Source organism: Barbus barbus, assembly GCF_936440315.1.
Source record: "Barbus barbus genome assembly, chromosome: 13".
NCBI lineage: Eukaryota > Metazoa > Chordata > Actinopteri > Cypriniformes > Cyprinidae > Barbus > Barbus barbus.
This window is the reverse complement of record NC_136741.1, coordinates 9,293,032-9,313,799: the sequence shown is the minus strand read 5'-3', so window position 1 is coordinate 9,313,799 and position 20,768 is coordinate 9,293,032. Positions and strand designations below refer to the sequence as shown.

The 20,768-nt window shown below is 37.1% G+C and overlaps 1 protein-coding gene across 1 annotated transcript in view; it reads left to right on the top strand.

The window, feature by feature from the left end:
• LOC306878693 (protein unc-80 homolog) overlaps positions 1-20,768 on the top strand; it is a gene marked incomplete at its 3' end in the record, with an annotated part of 46,784 nt that overhangs the window by 4,755 nt on the left and 21,261 nt on the right. Inside the window, exons 9-35 of the mRNA XM_079431180.1 lie at positions 316-450; positions 576-792; positions 997-1,128; positions 1,849-2,117; positions 3,483-3,800; positions 3,877-4,008; positions 4,235-4,382; positions 6,459-6,509; positions 6,964-7,112; positions 9,997-10,160; positions 10,326-10,534; positions 11,200-11,244; positions 11,564-11,670; positions 12,845-12,992; positions 13,431-13,603; positions 15,540-15,752; positions 15,876-16,017; positions 16,109-16,242; positions 16,833-17,013; positions 17,100-17,312; positions 18,136-18,236; positions 18,322-18,522; positions 19,469-19,576; positions 19,674-19,812; positions 20,011-20,192; positions 20,306-20,437; positions 20,567-20,753. Of these exons, the coding sequence (XP_079287306.1) occupies positions 316-450; positions 576-792; positions 997-1,128; positions 1,849-2,117; positions 3,483-3,800; positions 3,877-4,008; positions 4,235-4,382; positions 6,459-6,509; positions 6,964-7,112; positions 9,997-10,160; positions 10,326-10,534; positions 11,200-11,244; positions 11,564-11,670; positions 12,845-12,992; positions 13,431-13,603; positions 15,540-15,752; positions 15,876-16,017; positions 16,109-16,242; positions 16,833-17,013; positions 17,100-17,312; positions 18,136-18,236; positions 18,322-18,522; positions 19,469-19,576; positions 19,674-19,812; positions 20,011-20,192; positions 20,306-20,437; positions 20,567-20,753 (4,330 nt within the window). The remainder of the gene's footprint in view (positions 1-315; positions 451-575; positions 793-996; positions 1,129-1,848; positions 2,118-3,482; positions 3,801-3,876; positions 4,009-4,234; positions 4,383-6,458; positions 6,510-6,963; positions 7,113-9,996; positions 10,161-10,325; positions 10,535-11,199; positions 11,245-11,563; positions 11,671-12,844; positions 12,993-13,430; positions 13,604-15,539; positions 15,753-15,875; positions 16,018-16,108; positions 16,243-16,832; positions 17,014-17,099; positions 17,313-18,135; positions 18,237-18,321; positions 18,523-19,468; positions 19,577-19,673; positions 19,813-20,010; positions 20,193-20,305; positions 20,438-20,566; positions 20,754-20,768) is intronic.

Below are 20,768 nucleotides of genomic sequence, written 5' to 3'. Positions count from 1 at the left end.
GCTGTACTAAAGCACACAACGATGGAGATAAGTAACAAACACAGACTTTATGAATCCACAAATGACACTCAGGAAATTGTTGGAGAAACGCACTTCTCAGAACAAACAATGGAACTGAAGAAAGAGGGCTTATATAACAGGAATGTAATAAAACAGAACGGGTGTACTATGGAAACGAAAAAGAATGAGGAACATGAAATGTATATGTGTAATGATCTGAAATACTATTATTCAACATTTTAACCATCATAAGTCATAGTTTTTTAAAAATGCATACCTCTGATACCCTGTTTTTTTCTTTGCCATTTTTCTAAGGATATGACTCTAAAATGTAATGAGGAAAGCAGATCTTTGAGCTCGGAGACCTTCTCTAAAGTGTCATTTACCAACCTCAGGAGACCAGCAGTCCCTGACCTCTCAACTGAGATGGGCATGAACATTTTCAAAAAGGTATATAAAATAATAAAATGTTGATATTACATGCAAGGTTACTTGATTTTCTTGACATTTAACTTTCATTATTCCACTATGCACTTTATTCTATTACTCTATCACTTTTTTGTCTTTTTTTCCAGTTTAAGAACCGTAGAGAAGATCGAGAGAGAAAAGGCTCTATCCCATTCCACTATACTGGGAAGAAACGCCAGCGTCGAATGGGTGTACCTTTCCTAATGCACGAGGATCACCTGGATGTCTCACCCACACGTAGCACCTTCTCATTTGGAAGCTTCTCTGGACTGGGAGATGACCGCCGCACACTGGACCGTGGGGGTTGGCCGTCCACTATCATGGGTATGTAGGGCCCTATGAAATCCGTTTTATTTCTTCCTATACACTGTTTTTATTAATTTTATTAAATTTTTTGGGGATTCTGTGCTTAGTGGTTTAATGCATCAGCCATGCCAATACAAATTGTGCATTCACAAATTGCTTGCACTTGTTTAAAATAAGTTTCAAATTATTGTCATATTGTGGCTGTGTTTTGTTGTGTTGAAGGAAAGTTAACACGTCGTGGCAGCTCAGATACTGCCGGAGATGTGGACAGTCTTGGAGCAAAACATTTTCACTCCCACCACAACTTGCCTGAACACTCCAACAGTCACAGTGACAATACCATCAAAGAGGGTGGTAAGCAAATAAGCAGCACTATTATAGTAATAATTCTAAACCAGGGCTGTCCTGGAGGGCCGGTGTCCTGCAGAGTTTAGCTCCAACTTGCCTCAACACGCCTGCATGGAAGTTTGTAGTATTCCTAGAGCTTGATTAGCTGCTTCAGGTGTGTTTCATTAGGGTTGGAGCTAAACTCTGCAGGACACCAGCCCTCCAGGACCGAGTTTGGACAGCCCTGTTCTACATTTTTGCAGTCAATCTTTTTGGAATGAATAAAGATTAATAAAATACAACAGGGGTTTTCAAACTGGGGGCCAAAATGAGATGCTCGTAGGTTCACTGAACATTTTAGAGAAAAAAATAAATATACAAATACTGTCACGTTACGCTGTGTAGGGAGCACGCTGGAGTCATGAGGAAATGATTAACAGTCTTTAATCAAGGAAACATGGGGAATCAATAACAATAGGTGCTTGAACAACACGCGTAGAAACGAGTAGACCCGACAGGGGAGAAATACACAGACAGGACTTAAATACACAGGATAATTAATTAAACACCGGTGCAGGGAATGAATGAATTAGACTAGATGAGGACAGGAACATAACCATAAGGGAACACTGAACAGAAACGGGCAAAACGGGTCCATAATCCTGATAAATGATCAATAATCCTGTAATTTAATATTTTCTAGATAATGTTCCGATGGTGATTTTCACTCATTGACTTCTTTCTCAGTTCGTTCCCAGATCTCCACCATCACCATGGCTACATTTAACACAACTGTGGCTTCCTTTAATGTAGGCTACACAGATTTCTTCACAGAGCACATTAAGAAACTGTGTAACCCCATTCCCATTCCTGAGATGCCATGTGAGCCGCTGGCCTGCTCCAACCTTCCCCGAAGTCTGACAGACTCCTGCATCAATTACACATCGCTAGAGGACCGAGAAACTATTGAGGGCACTAACAACTTCATTCTGAAGAATGGCATGCTGGATCTCATGGTAAGGGGTGCAGACTCAAGCAAAGGGGCATGGGTTTACTGCCATAAAGAGACAAATTTGCTCATACGCTATCGGTCAATAATTAGAATAATTAGGATTGTATTACATTGTTAAATGATGAAGGCTGTTATTATACTAATATGCTTATTCTGATTTGATGCATAGTTATTATTAGTAATGGTGCTTATAATTATCAGTGTTTTTTCTGCTATACTATTTTTTACAGGCTTCTCAATAAATGGAAAATTTCATTTTTAAGATGACAAATGTCTGTAGTCACTTTTTATTGCTAAATAAAAGTATTGATTTCTTTTTAATCTTTCTTAAATCTTACCCCAAACATTAAAATCAATAACACAAGTGTATCAGTGTATAACAGTGTATCACAAGTTTCCACAAAAAAATATTAAGCAATACAACTGTTTATTGTAGTAATTCATTCATTAATAGTAATAATAATAAACGAAGAGTTCATTTGCAAAAACAGATAACTCCGTTTTTAACAATTCTCATAAATCATGTTTTTTTTTCATTGGGCATTCCAATTAATCTCAATCAAACTGCAGTTGGGTTATTTTCACTAGGTTAAAAAAAAGAAGCTTACTAATACAATGATAACATAATAAAAAACATGTTTATTTTTTTTATTTTAAGAGTTATCTGTTTTTGCAAATAAACTCTTCAAATGTTTCTTTAGCGCCAAATCAGCATATTAGAACGAATCCTGAAGGAATATGTGACAATGAAGGCTGCTGAAATTTCAACTTACAAAATATATTTTAAAATAAATTATAATAGAAAACAGGTATTTTAATAATTGTAACTATTTTATTCATATTTCACAATATTAATGTTTTTATTGTATTTTTAATCAAATAAAAGCAGTCTTGATAAGCATGAAAGACTTCTTTCAAAAACATAAAAAAAATAATTACAGTATTTGAAACTTTTGACAGGTAGTGTTTAGATTGGCCATTAACTTCTGAAGAAAATTGTAAAATTATTTTACATTTAGTTCACCCCATTAAAGCTTGAAAAGATCTGACCAAATAGTTCATATTATGAGTAGTGTTGCCTTTTATTTATTTTTATTTTATTTATCCAAAGCAACTTACAAATGAGGACATAAGAAGCAATCAAAACCAACAAAAGAGCAACAATGTGCAAGTGCTATTACAAGTCTTGGTTAGCCTAACGCAGTACAGATAATTATTATTTTTTTATTATTATTATTTTTTTTATAAAAAGACATATAGATCAAATAAAATTAGAATAGAGAGTGCTAGAGTTAGAGGGTCAAGTAAAGATAATTTACTTTTCAAGTAAAGCCTTTTCTGTTTACCGCTGTGTTGTGTTTTTTTTAAGGCTATTCTGCGGGCCCTGTATTCCGTACTCACACATGACATCAGTTCTCGGATTTGCGATGTGGCGCTCAACATCATCGAATGCCTCCTGCAGCTAGGTGTGGTGCCCAGTATGATTAAGAAAGCCTCCAAACCCGAGGAGAAAGAGGCGGAGCGCCCGAAGGAGGGAGCCAGTCAGAGTGTGGGTGGAGCTCAGGGGGAGGCGGCTGGAGGCACAGGAGCAGCACCTAATGGAGGTGGTGGAGGTGATGGAGGAGGAGGTGGTGGAGAGAGTCGTGGAGGAAGCAGAGATGATATAAAGAATAACAAGGACAACCAGGTAAGCCAGTTAATATATCTGTTGTAAATGAATATGTGAGAGTGATTATCACATGCATTTTTTAAATCATCAACAGGATGGAGACACTTCACTCAGCACTCACAGGCTGGCTCTCACCATGCTCATTAAGATCGTAAAATCACTCGGCTGTGCGTACGGTTGTGGTGAAGGCCATCGTGGGCTCTCTGGAGACCGCCTTCGGATGCAGGTCGATATATGTGTACAATTAAAATATCAGTTTACAGTACAGATTAGCCTTTAATCACTTTAATCACTGATCTCTTGTCAGACATCATTACGTTGATTTGCATTACTGTCAGACTATTGGTCAGATGAAATGGATTTCATAAAATATGTAGAATATAGTACATTTGCATGTAGCAGTTTGTCTCCAACAAAGGTGAATAACCAGATGCTCTGTCCTATTTGTTTAGGCGCAGAAATGTTTGACTAATCTGTACAAGCTGGATAAAGTGCAGTTCCGGCAGACTATGAAAGAATACGTTAATAAGGATTCGCTCAACAACATTGTGGATTTCCTGCATGCCCTACTTGGCTTCTGCATGGAGCCAATCACTGACAGTAAGAGGGCAGAGCTGCTCTTATTAAATGCATGTCTTTAACATGCCCAGGCATATTTTTTAATCCCTTTTCTGAAATCTCCAAAGATACAGCATGAGCCCCATTTTCATGCATCAGTAAAATAGATGGATTTGTCTTTTCCTAAAAGAGAGATAAACTTGATTTTTTTTTTACAATTTGATTATTGAGCTGTATATTGAACTTTTATTTAAAACTCTGAATACTGTAATTTGAAATTTAAAACAACAGAACATTAAAACAATAGAACATTACCAGTTTGGACTAATTAAGATTTTTTATTTTTATATTTTTAAAGTCGCTTATGCTCACCAAGACTGCATTTATTTTATTAAAAAATACAGCAGAACTGTAATATTATGAAATATTACAAATTAAATAAATGTTTTCTTACATTTTTTTATTTATTCCTGTGATGGCCAACTGAATTTAGAATTTATTCCTGTGATGTTAAAGCTTAATTTCACCATATTTGAATGATTTCTGAAGGATCACGTGACACTGATGACTGGAGTAATGGCTGCTGAAAAATCAGTTTTGCCATCACAGAAATAAGTTACATCTGAAAACAGAAATTAGTTATTTTAAATTGTAATAATATTTCACAATATAACTGTTTGCACTATGTTTTTGATCAAATAAATGCAGCCTTGGTAAAAGTCTTTTTGACAGATTGTGTATCACAAACTAATTTTTATTCTAGGGTTCTATAAAATTCAAAGTAATTTACGAATTTGAAGTAATTATTAAAAAGCTCTCTGCAATACTTGATTCTGATTGGTCAATAATAACTGCTAAGCTGTATATTTGACTGTTGTCCATGGCAAGATACCGTTGCTATTTTCATGTCTCTTGTATAACTCCGTCATTTGTTTTCATACCAACTTAGAATAGCTCATTGGTGTCGTCTTGTGACTCAAAACTGCATTTATAAGTAAGATCATAAAATCAGATCAGTATTTCTTATTCATCTATTTATTTGTTTGGTAAATAAGCAGGATAATGTACTGTAGAGTTAGCCAGTCATTATGGGAAAACAAACCCCTCCAGATTTAAACAGGTGGTACCCGATCCCCTGTCTGGGTTAATATTTTCCAAAAATTACCTGCTGACTGTACATTGTGCAATTAAGTCTCATTTCTTGTAGAAGTGGCTGGAGTGAGTAGCGTTTCCTATGAACACTGTGGCTGTCACATTTCCATTCATCAGAACATCTGGATATTTCTGTGTCATACCACATGTCTCAGATACACAACAGATATTTTGTTTTATAACAGCCATGAACAATCAGAACAGATCATAGCACCTAATATAGCAAGCAGAATAATTTAGTGTCATATATCAGGGCTTTTCTATTAATGTCTTTTCATTAGATTTTATGATTAGCTATTACACACTTAGACAGATTAGACTGAGTCCACACAGTTTGGAGCTTGGGTATATCTATCCAACATCAAAAATGTATATTTAATTTAATAATGGACATGCCAGCAATGGCATTACAGTTCTAGCACAATAAAGAAGTCTTACAATCCATTAAAAAGGCCATGTGCTACAAAGTATTAAATGAGAAACTTGAAGCAAATGTTACAAAATTAGCTGGAAATACAGATCGTCTCTACATTTTTTTAATGTCATTCGTTTCTCGCTCCTTGGCCTCTTCTGTCTTCTGCCTTCATGTCTGCCAGTATCTTTCTTTCTTTCTTTCCTTCCGTCTGTCAAACTCCACTGTTTGTACCCCAGTCCGTCATCACTCATCCTTTCAGCAGACTTGCCAAACATCATACTGACAGTGTAAATTCTTATTGTTTGTATTTTTCAATTTTATGGAATCAAAACAGCAAGATAAGCTGAATTGCAATTGATTTCTGGCAAGTTAGTGAACATGAGTGAGTGTTGTGATAATGATATCCCTATGTTTTTTTGGGTCGTTTTGCATCTGTGGATGTGCGTCTGTGCGTGGATGTGTGTTTTGGAACGAGTTGGTGTTTCCTGACTTACGAGTACATGTCTGTGCTGGCCTGACACCAATGTTGCCCACCATCTTTTCTCTTGCAGAATACGGCAGTGCAGGTGAGAGGTCCAGGAGGGCGAATAAAAGAAACATCGGTAGATACACAATATCTAAATTTACTGCCAAAACTAGGCTTTACACCCATTCCTGCACCCCTCACAATGTCCAGGGTGATGTTCTCACCTGTAGGAGAGCTAAACAGTGCTTAGGCCTTACCGAATAAACAATCTAAAAACCGGCTTTATAGATCCAGCTAAACTAAACTCAACATTGCTGTGAAATCAGAGCATGACCTGATTGTTAGGTCTATTACTATCTCTCAGGCCACAGTCACTTGCATGTATGCAAACCTTCAAAACCCCACACAAATCACTTTTTAGGTTTTCCTATCATATGTGCTATTGATTTTCCCCCTTTTCATCTTGTAAACATCAATGCTTCCTGCTTCCCCATATTGTTTGGCACTTATGGCTGAGCCGCAGTGATTTTGCGCAGACATGACAGCCAGGTCACAGTTTTTCCTCTGAGATGACTTGTTTGTGTTTGCAGACAAGGCTGGCTTCGGGAACAACTTCTCTACTGGAGGAGACAAGTCTCTGGCCCAGAGCATGGAGACTGTGGTGGTGGGCTGCATGTTCAAGTCTCTCATTACAAGATGTGCCTCCACTACACATGAGCTTCACAGTTCTGAGAACCTGGTGAGAGTCCTGCATTTAACTCATCAGTTCCCAAAAGTTTGCAGTTGAGTTTACATTTGGTGAAAGTTACCAGGCACCATAAAATAAAACAACAAATGAAAAGGCATATCTTTGCTAATTCAATGTTAATTGTATCATGTAAGCATCATGTTTAAACATGGAAATATTAAATCCCATATCCTAAAACAACAGCAAAACATCAAAAGAATAACACAATAACAGCCATGCAAGCACACAAAGCGACAACACACAACCTTCAGTAGTAAGTATATGCTGGCATGCTGGAAAAACATTAAACATACACAAAACACAGCAGACACAATTATGGGTTAATAAAATAATAACACACACCTAAATACACACCATTATAACAGCACTATAAAAGAGCATTCCAGACAATTAATAAAATAATCCAAACATACACAAACCATGCATTTTGCAGCTCTTACGGAAAAGCATGATTGGCTAAAAGAGGTGGACCTAAAGTAAATTTCCCAGTCCCCTCTTTGAGTGGATCTTGTAGATCTGTTGTTTAAATGTTTCTGTTATATTTATAATATAAATACTAAGTGGTGGAGGAGCTTTTCCATTTAGGTTTTTAAACATCAGACAGGCGTCAGTGTATTTTGTTAGATTTTCACAGTTAAGGATATCATATTTGCCCAAAATATCGCAGTGGTGGTAAGTATTGGGTTTTCTGTCTAACACTTTACAGGTACATCTAAAAAAAATTGTATATCGTGAAAATATTCGTAACTTATTCAAAAAAGTGATTCATTACATGTTAGATTCATTACATGTAAAGTAAAACATTTCAAAAGTTTTTTTGTTTTGTTTTAGAGCTTACAGCTCATGAAAGTCAAAAATCAGTATCTCAAAATATTAGAATATTTACATTTGAGTTTCAATTAATGACCATCCTTACAGTATAAATTCTGGGTATCTCTTGTTCTTTGAAACCACAATAATGGGGAAGACTGCTGACTTGGCAATGATCCAGAAGACAAATATTGATGCCCTCCACAAAGAGGGTAAGTCACAGAGGGTCATTACTGAAAGGGGTGGCTGTTCACAGAGTGCTGTATCAAAGCATATTAAATGCAAAGTTGACTGGAAGCAAGAATTTGGGTAGGAAAGGGTGCACAAGCAACAGGGATGACCGCAAGCTTGAGAATACTGTCAAGCAAAGCCGATTCAAACACTTGGGAGAGCTTCACAAGGAGTGGACTGAAGCTGGAGTCAGTGCATCAAGAGTCACCGCGCTCAGACGTCTTCAGGAAAAGGGCTACCAAGCCACTTCTGAACCAGAGACAACATCAGAAACATCTTGCCTGGGCTGTGGAGAAAAGAACTGGACTGTTGCTCAGTGGTCCAAAGTCCTCTTTTCAGATGAAAGTAAATTTTGCATTTCATTTGGAAATCAAGGTCCCAGAGTCTGGAGGAAGAGTGGAGAGGCACAGAATCCATGTTACTTGAAGTCCAGTGTGAAGTTTCCACAGTCTGTGATGATTTGGGCTGCCATGTCATCTGCTGGTGTTGGTCCAATGTGTTTCCTGAAGTCCACAGTCAACGCAGCCATCTACCAGGAAATTTGAGAGCACTTCATGCTTCCTTCTGCTGACAAGCTTTATGGAGATGCTGATTTCATTTTCCAGCAGGACTTGGCACCTGTCCACACTGCCAAAGGTACCAAAAGCTGGTTCAATGACCATGGTGTTACTGTGCTTGATTGGCCAGCAAACTCGCCTGACCTGAACCCCATAGAGAATCTATGGGGTATTGTCAAGAGGAAGATGAGAGACACCAGACCCAACAATGCAGATGACCTGAAGGCAGCTATCAAAAGGCTTCCATTCCACCTGAGCAGTGCCACAGGCTGATTGATGCAGTAATTCATGCAAAAGGAGGCCCAACCAAGTATTGAGTGCATAGAAATTAACATATGTACTTTTCGGAAGCCTGACATTTCTGTTTAAAATATCCTTTTTTTTATTGATCTTATGTAATATTCTAATTTTCTGAGACACTGAATTTTGGGTTTTCATTATCTGTAAGCCATAATCATCAAAATTTCAAGAAATAAAGGCTTGAAATATTTCACTCTATGTGTAATGAATCTATATAATATATGGGTTTCACTTTCTGAAATGAGTGACAACATTTTTTGACTTTTTTCATGATATTCAATTTTTTTTAGATGTACCTGTATACCTAAAATTTGCCAGATTGTATTTAGTTATTTGCAATACTTTCATTTAATAATAAATTTAATTTATTTTTCAATAATCCGTTTTAATCAGATGTAGGTCACAATACAGAAAAATCAAATTGTCACTATTTCTGTTGAATCGTGACTAAGTCACACTGTGGGATGTAAAGTTGCAAGAACAAGGTCACAAATTGAGAAACAAGGTTGCAAATGATGTGAATAAAGTCACAAGTTGTGAGAAATAAAGCCCCAAATTGATAGAAATAATGTTGCAAGTGTGAGAAATTTAGGTTTGTTGTGAGATCCCAATTACATTACTTTTTTTCACTGTGAAGTGTAACAGACAGATTTGTTCTGATTGGCTGTGGTTTGTGATTGATAGCATCTCATCATGCTTCATTTTGGCATTCAGTATGAACAGACAAATATTTTGTGGCTGGGATCGTGACGCATTGCATCTGGTTAGGACAGTTTTAACACTATAGTTTTACTTTGAGTGTTTCTTTGTGTATAGACTATGTAAAATGAATAGCTAATAACAAGCTGTGCAGAAAAAGCACTCCCTCGTTCACAGAAGAATAAATATTTAAATCTATATTTCTGTTTTCCATCTCTCTCTTTTCACACATTCACACTATGACTGTCTCTCCTTACATCTAAACACACAAAAATCAGGGCCTGTATTGTGACATACGTCAGCTGGTTCAGTTTATTAAAGAGTCCCATGGAAATGTCTTCCGACGTGTGGCTCTCAGTGCCCTTCTGGACAGCGCTGAAAAACTCAATACCACTAAAAAAACAGACGGAAAGGAGGAGACCAAGCCATCTTCAGCAAAAAAGTACATTCATAAATTTTCTGTCATGATCTGACTGTAGCTATCCATGTAGCTATTTGCTTAGTTCACTTTAACATTTATTTGTAAATCAATTTGACCAGTTTAAATATATGCAAAATCAAATATATGCATGGACTGAGTTTGTGTGTATCTGTTTCTGTCTATCAGTGAAGAGCAAATCCCAGGAGCGCTTTTAGGAAGGAAAGACTTTTGGAGGAAGATGTTCAAATCTCAGAGTGCCGCCAGTGATACAAGCAGCCAATCAGAGCAGGATACGTCAGAGTGCACCACTGCCCACTCTGGTACTACCACAGACCGCCGTTCACGATCACGTTCCCGACGGATTTCACTACGCAAGAAGCTCAAACTGCCCATAGGTATGTTTTTGTGAGAGAGAAGTTCTTTACAAAAATAACCATAATTATCTCTGTTCCTTTGTTTTCCCATACAAAGCAGATAATTACAGTCTTCACTGTGAACAACATGACTTCATGCCCTTTCTCTGAATTTCTCTACTGTATAAGCAGGATTCAGGTTTCATTATATTCCATATTATGAAATACATTTACTCATTAAACAGCAGCTAAATACAATACATTTTAAACAGCAGCTAAACAGTAAGTAAAATAGAAAATACAGTAAATACATTAATCTTAACAGTTCAAAATTGATAGTAATGTGATCTCTGTAACCTAATAACTACAAATTTATCATTTCCATACACAGATGATTCATTAGGAATCATTTACTCACTTTAATTTGTTTATAACAAATGAAGATATGCATTTTCTTTAATGTGTTAATGTCCATGCAACACATAGGTAAGATTATAAAAGTTATTTCTGGTACACAACCATATGCATATTTATATGATAAGAATGCTTGTAATATGAGAAATTGTAACGTTAATATTAGGACTTAAATAAACCAATATAATTTATTTTAACTAGAGTTTTCAGTTGTAATTGGTTTACTGGTGTGTTAGGGATCTGAATGTTATGAAAAATCATAAATATCTCTGTTCTTTTCTTTTTGTCACCAGCATGCCATAGGACAGTTCGCCATCCACTCACTCTCTCCATGTTACGTATGTGTGTTGTGTTTTAGTAATGCAGCCACATCATACAGTGTCATAATGGAAGCTTTAGTTTAAAAAAAAAAAATGCATTCAAAGGTTTATTTATTTATCATACTTTTATGTACTGTGAGTGTATGTGTTATTTGTCCATTTTTGTGTTTATGCTGTATGAGCCGGAGCACCAGCATGAAATCTTCCCTCTGTCATTCCTTTTGGCTTGTTTGCACTTCCCTTTAAAGGGTACCAGAGTGCAAACCTGAATAGGTCTCAGAGTTACCAGAGTGCTAAACTAACTGTATTTCATTTAACCATTTAACTTGTGGAACAGGAAACTGGCTGAAACGCTCCTCTCTATCTGGTCTGGCTGATGGGGTGGAGGACCTGCTGGACATCAGCTCAGTGGACAGACTGTCCTTCATCAGACAGAGCTCCAAGGTGAGGACAAATCTATGCATTTACTGAGTAGTAAGGTTAGAACAGTTGGTGCTCAATGACAAATATGTGTCCATGATAATAAAAAAAAATCTAGTTTAGAACACATCTAAGTTCTGTAATATTATCCATGTAATGTAATATTATCCATGTTGGTTTGATATGGATTCCTACCATTTTCAGGTTTAATGACTCTGTATTGTCATGTGGTGTTACCATCAAGTAAACAGTAATCACATACTTTCCTTTACATACTTTCTTTGAATACATATAATTATATTTTCCCTCTCTAAATAAACAAAATTGAAATTTTAACAAAAACCATAGTATATCAATGATATAGTATATCAGTGATACTATAATAACACTGCCTTGAACATTTTACTTTTATGCCCCTCAAAAATGTAAATAAAACATAAAAAAGTCATCAAAAACATGCTCATCGTAGATGTTTATTCCAGTCATTATATGTTTGAACTGCATTTTTGGCGAGGGGAAAAAATATTTTTTATTGGATAATTATATGTAGACTATTATAAATTTTATTCATATTTTGAATTCGTTTTTATTTTTATATTTTCCCTTCCATTAATATCCTATTAATATTTTGTTCTGTTGATCTTTTTTGTGATTTTAACTTTTGCTTTTTTGTTTTTCAAATATGTTTATGTACATTTTAAATTTTTAGTTCAGTTTTAGTTATTTTAGTACATCAAATTAAACTAAATTAAAATGCAAAATGTTTCCGTGGAGACTAGATGAAATAAAAAAAAAAAAAAAAAAAAAAAAAATATATATATATATATATATATATATATATATATATATATAATTTAACATTAATTTTATTTCTAATAACAAAAATGTTAAAGTGATTAGTTAACTATAATAAATGAAACTATAAACACAGGTACACACAAAACAAAGTAAAACAAATTAATAATAATTAAACTCTATTTATATGCACACACAAGGGGGGAAAAGGGGGTTATATTTATCCCACCAAAAACTAGGCCTATGTCAAAGTTACTGTGATCATTATTAGTGCAATCATTTTTCTGCCTCACCTAATTTCTTTTTTGGGAATAAAGCTGAACTTTCATGGCAGACAATCAGTCATGGCTGTAGGGTTGTTAGACAGGAAGTCCTTGATGCAAGTCTTTTCTGTACACCTCAGGTCAAGTTCACCAGTGCCGTGAAGCTGTCAGAGGGTAACGCTATTGAATACGGGCGAGAGGAAGAGGAGAATTTCTTCAAGCGGCTCGGTAAATGGCGGTCTGGTCGGAGGAACCCTTCCAAGCTTCACCACACAGAAGAGAAAGATGGTAGAATCCTGGGGTGCCTTCCCCCACCCCCGTCCACAGTTCGCTCTGTTTGTTTGTTTGTGTGCCTGTACTTGACGTGTCTTGTGCTTCTGGTACACTCCTCTACCATCTTCCATACCAGCTCTCTGTGTGTTTGTCCATCTTTGTCAGAGCCATCCGCTGGAAGAGGGACTGTGGTTCTCTGACCTATGACCTGGCACCATGACCCGTCACAGCTTTGTCAGAGTTGTCGTGAACCTTCAGCTCTCCAAGTTAATAGTTATTAGATATTTATTCGGGGGATTTCAGAAGTCTTATTCTTGTTGTTTCAGACTAGTGCCAAAAACAGACTTGCATGTTCATTCAATATCACCAGATGCATATTTCATAAGCTATTTTCAGCTGTTCATTTAGAGATTCTACACTCCTTTCACTGACACCGTTCTCTACCTCGACAAGGTTGCCATGGATTCCAGGAGCGATTGGCCGCCAATCAGGAGGCCATGAAGAATAAGAACATTGTGAATCTAGGTGCAATCAGACAGGGCATGAAGAGATTTCAGTTCCTGTTGAACTGCTGTGAGCCGGGAACCATACCAGATGCTTCGATTTTAGCAGCAGCGCTGGACCTGGTCAGTTCTGTTTCTTCTGTTTATATATAAAATGGTGTCACATTACTTTTGAAACATATATACTAGACCAGTGGTCTCAAACTCAATTCCTGGAGGGCCACAGCTCTGCAGAGTTTCACTCCAACCAGCTCCAAATCACACCTGCTTGGAAGTTTCTAGTGATCCTGAAGACCTTAATTACCTGAATCAGGTGTGTTTGATTAGGGTTGGAGCTAAACTGTGCAGAGCTGTGGCCCTCCAGGAATTGAGTTTGAGACCAGTGTACTAGACTGTAAAATATACAGAAATAATATACACTATATTGCCAAAAGTATTGGGTCACCCCCTTCTAATGAACAGGTTTGACTACTTTAGTAATTTCCATGAGAACAAATCTTAATGTTTAATAATGATATTCTAGGGAATTGTGTGCTTCTAATTTTATTGCGACAGTTTGGACAGGACCTCTTCTATTCTAACATGACAGTGCCTTTGTATAAGGCACGGTTCAAAAAGACATGATTGATTCAGTCAGTGTGGAAGAACTTGACTGGTCTGCATAAAGCAAAGTCCTAATCTCAGCTGAACACCTCTGGTGTGACTTTAAATGCAGACCTTGAGCCGAAAACTCAACACCAACGCAGTTGGAACCAGCTTCCAGAAGAGATCAGAAGTGCTAAAACATCAGCCACATTTAAATCCAGACTCAAAACTCATCTGTTCAGCTGTGTTGAATGAGCACTGTGCTGAGTCTGATCTAACTGCACTCTATTTTATGTATAATCATTTTTATAAAAAAAAAATAATTATGGTTTTATTGCTTTGATTAATTGTTTTTATGATTATTTTACTTCCTTTTATGTAAAGCACATTGAATTACCATTGTGTATGAAATGTGCTATATAAATAAACTTGCCTTGCCTTAATTTGTCGCAGATCCTAGCAACAAGGATGCGCATTAGTTCAGAATGCCTTGAAAGTCTAATTGTGTGTGATCCTCGGTTGTTTAGTCTATGATGCCCAGAATGTGTGATGATATGATGCTAGACAAAGGTGGAAAGTGTATGATGCCTATAGTGTTTTAAAATTTGTTCATTCATTTCAAAGTTGTGTAGTGTATACCAGTCTTAAATGTGCATTTGTCATGTTTATGTATTTATTTTTTCAAAATTAGTTTTGATATACATTTGTGCTCATACGTTTACATAACCCTTGCAGAATGTGCAAAATGTTAATAATTTGAAACAAAATTAGAGGGATCATGAAAATTGCTTGTCATTTTTTTATTTAGTACTGTCCTGGATAAGTCATTTCACATAACAGATGTTTACATATACTCCACAAAACAAAATAATAACTGAATTTATAAAAATGACCCCATCCAAAAGTTTACATACCCTTGAATCTTAATATTATGTGTCATTACCTGGATGATCCACGACTGTTTTTATATTTTGTGATAGTTGTTTATGAGTCCCTTGTTGGTCCTGAGCAGTTCTTCAGAAAAATCCTCTAGCTCCTGCACATTCTTTGGTTTACCAGCACCTTCTGTATATTTGAACCCTTTCCTAAAGTAACTGTATGATTATGAGATCCATATTTTCACACTGAGGACAACTGAGGGACTCGAACACAACTATTACAAAAGGTGGAAACATTTACTGATGCTCAAGAAGGCAACACAATGCATTAAGAAACTTTTGAACAGGATGATGATGTGTAAATTCTTCTCATTTTGTTTAACGATCATATTTTTTCATTTGGTACTGGACTTCAGAAGCTACATAAATACTTACATGTTTCCCAGAAGACAAAATAAGTACAATTTACCCTGATCATCCAATTTAAAAAGTTTACACCGCGCATCTTTAAATCAGGGCCAAAAATTGGTCTTTATTTTCAGAGAAAATAAGGAACCGAATATTGTCTTGTTAATATTGCGAAATATTTTCACCAGGAAGCACCCGTGGTGGCAAGGGCCTCGCTTTTCCTGGAGTGTGCTCGTTTTGTGCATCGCTGTAACCGTGGCAACTGGCCAGAGTGGATGAAAGGTCACCATGTGAACATCACTAAGAGAGGGCTGTCCAGAGGACGATCGCCTATAGCAGGAAACAAAAGAAACACAAAGCTCCAGTGGAACGCAGCCAAACACTTTTACCAGTGGGGAGATGTGAGTCATATTATACTGACAGATGCAAATTTAGTCTTTCCTGCAGAAAACATTCTTACGTAATGTTTTTTAGAAATTCATATGTGGTATTTATCTGCATCTAATATATGTATCCTCGAAAAGGCGATAGGCACTCGGCTGAGTGAAATTTGCCACTCAGACAGTGAGAGTCCAGCCAACATCTTGGGTTTTATCTATGATGAAGAGAGCAAGAGGAGAGTGAAAAAGGAGGATGAGGATGAAGATTATCTGGATGACAGTAAGAGTGGAGATGATGAATGCTGATAAAACAAACAGACGTTGGAATTTTCGGATCCAAAGATTTAGCTGATGGTTTTTTATGATTCTTTCAACAGACACAGTCAACCCCACAAAGTGTGGATGTCCCTTTGCTCTGAAGATGGCTGCTTGTCAGCTGCTTCTGGAGATTACCACTTTCCTGCGAGAGACCTTTCCTTGTCTTCCCAGACCCAGAACAGAGCCCCTTGTGGTCAGTTTTAGTATCATCTCCCTCAGACAAGATTCATTGATTTTTACGTTATTATTAACTAAAACTAAAACTAGTATCTTACTAACTTAAAAAGTTTGAGTTAAAGCAGTAAAATAACTGAAAAATAAATAAAAGCTTAACTGAAATAAAAACTAAAACAAAAATAAATGTAACCTAAAAAGTAATATTTAAAAAAAAAATGTTAAAATGAAAACTGAAATGTTTTTAATTTATTTTTCCGCATGTTGTGCGTTGCTTTACGATGAACAATTCAGAGAGACCTGGTAAATTCATATCTTCATAAAAATATTCCATACATCTTTCTTTATGGCTTTGTGTGGCAGAATAAAGATTTGTCTCTCTTTCAGTTCATAATTTGGAATTTGTATTCAGTTGGCCACAATACAGGATGTTGAATTGGAATGACAGGAAAATAAATTTACTGGAATGAATTAGGAATGGCAAATGAATATCTCAGTTGAAGCCTTGCTGTATATTCAGCCTGTTTGACTAATGATTGAAGGGTAAGCGGATCTTAAATGGCATATTAAAAGAAAACATATAACAGGCTTGTCTTTTGGCTTCAATAGGATTTAGAGAGCTGTCGTTTGCGTCTGGACCCTGAGCTAGGCCGTCACCGCTATGAGAGGAAGATCAGCTTTGCAGGAATCCTGGATGATGAGGATGGACACGATTCTCTGAATAGCAGCAGCCACACCCTCAAGTCTGACACTGGCTGTGAGGAAAAGAAATCATCACAAGAGCCACTAGGTAAAATGAAAAAGGAATAATTGTCTACATGTTTGCTCAAGGCTGAAGTCTGATTTACCATTTCATTTTTTCTCATCTTTCCCCAGCTCCAATTAGGAAGATACGTATCGGTGGCTCTCGGTTGCTACAGATTAAAGGAGCAAGGAGTTTCCGAATAAAGAAAGGAGGCTCTTTGTCTTCTATCCGCCGAGCAGGGAGTCTGAAAAGCACTAAGATGTCCAGACAGGACTCTGAGTCTGAGAATGACGTAGAATCGGAACAGCTGCTCTCCCAGAGTCGAGATACTGTCACTGATATAGGTCAGACCGTCCTTCTCCAGCCCTGTATGAATTTATTTTGGCTAGACTTCATGTATCTGAGGGCTTTAATGTTAAATTTGTAAATGTCATAATAAGGGAGCTGGCCAAATCTTCCAAACCTTATTTGGAGAGACATGCATAATGGGAAAAAAATGGCAAATGAGTTAACCTTGCTGAATTATTGAGAAAAATATTTGTTAGGCTGACCCAGTAAACACAAGAATAAAGTAATGCTTTTACTAAACATATGGTCAGGTTGTGAAGCAAAGTGTCATAAAATATTCAATGTGTGTTTTTAACTTCAATCTGGATGGCTATTTTGCAGTTCTTTCATTGAATGTTTCTCAGAAAGTATAAAGAAAGGTTTATACTGCTGCTTTAAATTTTCAGAGCGAGAGATATATGATCAAATGTTTTTTTTATACAGTGTTTGAGGTAAAGGAGGAGTCAAATGTCTAAAAAAATAATAATAAAAGGGATTATTTCTATATATAATTATATTTCTGATTCAAGCTGAAACTTTTTCTATGTACCATTTTAGCTTGATTTACTTTTTTCTTTTTTTGATAATACAAGGCTTATTTGATGACTATATGAAAACTATAATGTCAAAGCAATACATCTAAAACATATAAATGCCCACTTCCAAAACTAAAACATACATTTGTCATTGCCACAAATAGATATGCCATACAAATCTGCTCATGCAGATAATGGCTTTGCTGGAAATTACTAATAGTTATGCAGTAAACCAAAAATTGACAACATAAATAAGAAGTTATTTTCATTGATTACGCAATGTGTGTATGTGTTATATGTTTAGGGAGCTCTTGGAGTGCTAGCGAGCCAAGCATTGAACCTGAGGGTCCTGGCAGCACAGGGGGTGTAGAGGACAACTATCATCGCAACATGTCCTGGCTACATGTAAGTACCATCACTCTGACTTTTCCCTGTGTGAAATAAATGTGTCTGATATTTGTCTGATACAATCCTCTTTCTCAATTTTCAGATCATGATTCTGCTGTGCAACCAGCAGAGTTTCATCTGCACTCATGTGGATTTCTGCCACCCTCGCTGTTATCAGCACCACAGCCGCTCATGTGCTCGGCTCGTCCGTGCCATCAAACTTCTATACGGAGAGACAGTAGACAGTCTGAAAGAGAACAGCACTACCGGAAATATCAGTGGCCGTGCCAAGAAGAGCAAAGAGGTGTTTAAATATTATTCAGTGTTTCTTTAGTACAGTATCAGTGTTCAAGATGGCCCAAAACAGAATAATAGAAATATAAAAACTTTTTTTTTATTATTATTATTGTGTGGACACAACACGGCATTTTTAGTTATTTGTCCCAGTTTTATACATAATCCCTCTAAAAAATTCTAAACATGCACAAGTGCGCAATATGCTGTTGTCTTTTTTTAATAATTTTTTTACCGTTTTTGCTTTTGTTATGATAGGACAGTTTAGAGCTGACAGGAGAGGGAGAGGGGGGTGGGAGTGGGAAAGGTCCTCAAGCTGGGATTTGAACTCGGGATGCCCATAGCGCAAAGGTGCTGTATGTTAGCGCGCTGCCCACAAGGCAATTGGCGCAGACCAACATGTTGTTTTCTGAAGGAAATTCAATATCTGGGTGTAAAAAATGACCCACGTGTTGATGTTTTTATATTTATAACATACAGTATGGTTAAGCAATATCACACCAGCAGAAGTGCTATTTTTCCTGAATATTAGCACGCATTTTAGACATGATATTGTCTGTTTTTGCCAGCAAAAAAAGTTTGAAATAAAGCCTCAACAGAACCATTGTACATTTCCAGTCAACACACAGTGGGGTTTAGCTGCTAAATGAATCTGTGTTTTGAACAAATCAGTTGAGCGAATGATTCAGTGACCCTTTCACTTGCTTTGTTTTTGAATGAAGAAGTCCTTTTAATACATTGAATGAATTAATAATTTATCAAATCTTCAAGAATTCTTCTACTGGCAGTTTTAGTTTCAAAATGGAATCAAAAATGCCACTTTCATTTGCATCTTTCAAGCCACCCTAAAATACACTGTATAGTATGTGTTGACTAAAGGCATCCAGGTGCAACCTAAATGAGCCCTTCCTAGCTTAGCCTGCCCAAGTACAGTATGTAATTGTTTTTTGTTTCAGTGTTCAGACAAATCCTGCCTCCGGACCCCATCCATGAAGAGACGCCCCACTGACAGCAGTGCTGAGGGGAAAAAAGACACTGGCATGCTAAAGTACATCCGCAACCAGGTCTCTCCTTACTATCCCCTACTGGAGTGCAAACTATTTCTGTTGTTACAAATCCATAAAGACTGTGTGTTAGGGGTTCTATGTTCTATTCCTTTAGGTAATGAGTCTGTCTCCAGCCCCTTTGTCATTGCTTATAAAAGCAGCCCCTATCCTGACTGAGGACATGTATGGAGACATTTTGCCTGCAGCATGGGAGCTCCTGCTGAGTGTGGATGAACATATGGCTGCAGCTGCAGGTCTGTCTAGCTAATATATTCCTCCCTTGCTGAGGAATCTAGTCAATAGCTAGTTAATGCAGTCTTTGTCAACTGTGCTAGATTTTAAAGCACATGGATTTTTTACACATTTAACACAATGCAAAACTTGTGCAGTCTATATTCATCCATCCATTTCTTAAAATGATTCTCTATGTCTATAATCGTGCAAACACATAGCTGCCCTGTTCCTGCTGTGCGCGGTGAAGGTGCCAGATGGAGTGACCGAGATGATGATGGCTGAGTTTCATCACCAGGAAGCATGTCAAAGAATTAACTCCATTTTGAAATTCTACACTGTCTGGAGATTCCGGTACCAAGTGTGGCCTCGGATGGAAGAGGGGGCTCAGCAGATATTTAAGGTAGGTAAAATTAGATTTTTACAATTTACCTGCAGTATGCATATTCTACTCTGACATTACTTTGTTTTCAATCATTATAACAAAATAATATCAATACTGATGTTGTTTCATAGATTCCTCCACCCAGCATTAACTTTACACTGCCCTCTCCTATCCTGGGAATGCCCTGTGTGCCTATATTTGACCCTCCATGGGTTCCTGTTAATGCAGGCACTGTTCCGGATGCAATCAGTGAAGATCAGTCTGTAGGTTTTTGTGGCCTACTGCATCAAAACTTTGCTGCCATAAGACAAAATTGTCATGCACAAATTTGACATAAGATATTTTCCCGTTTTCCACCATTCATTTCTTTCTCTGCTCCCTGTACGTTTCAGAAATCATTCTCTGCACGTGCAGTATCTCGCTCTCACCAGCGGGCAGAACACATCCTGAAGAACATGCAGCAGGAGGAGGAGAAGAGGAGGCTCGGTCGTGAGGCCAGTATCATCACTGCCATCCCTATCGCACAGGAGGCCTGCTATGAGCCCACATGTAGTCCACCACCTGAGCAGGAAGAGGAAGGTGTGTCATTTCTGT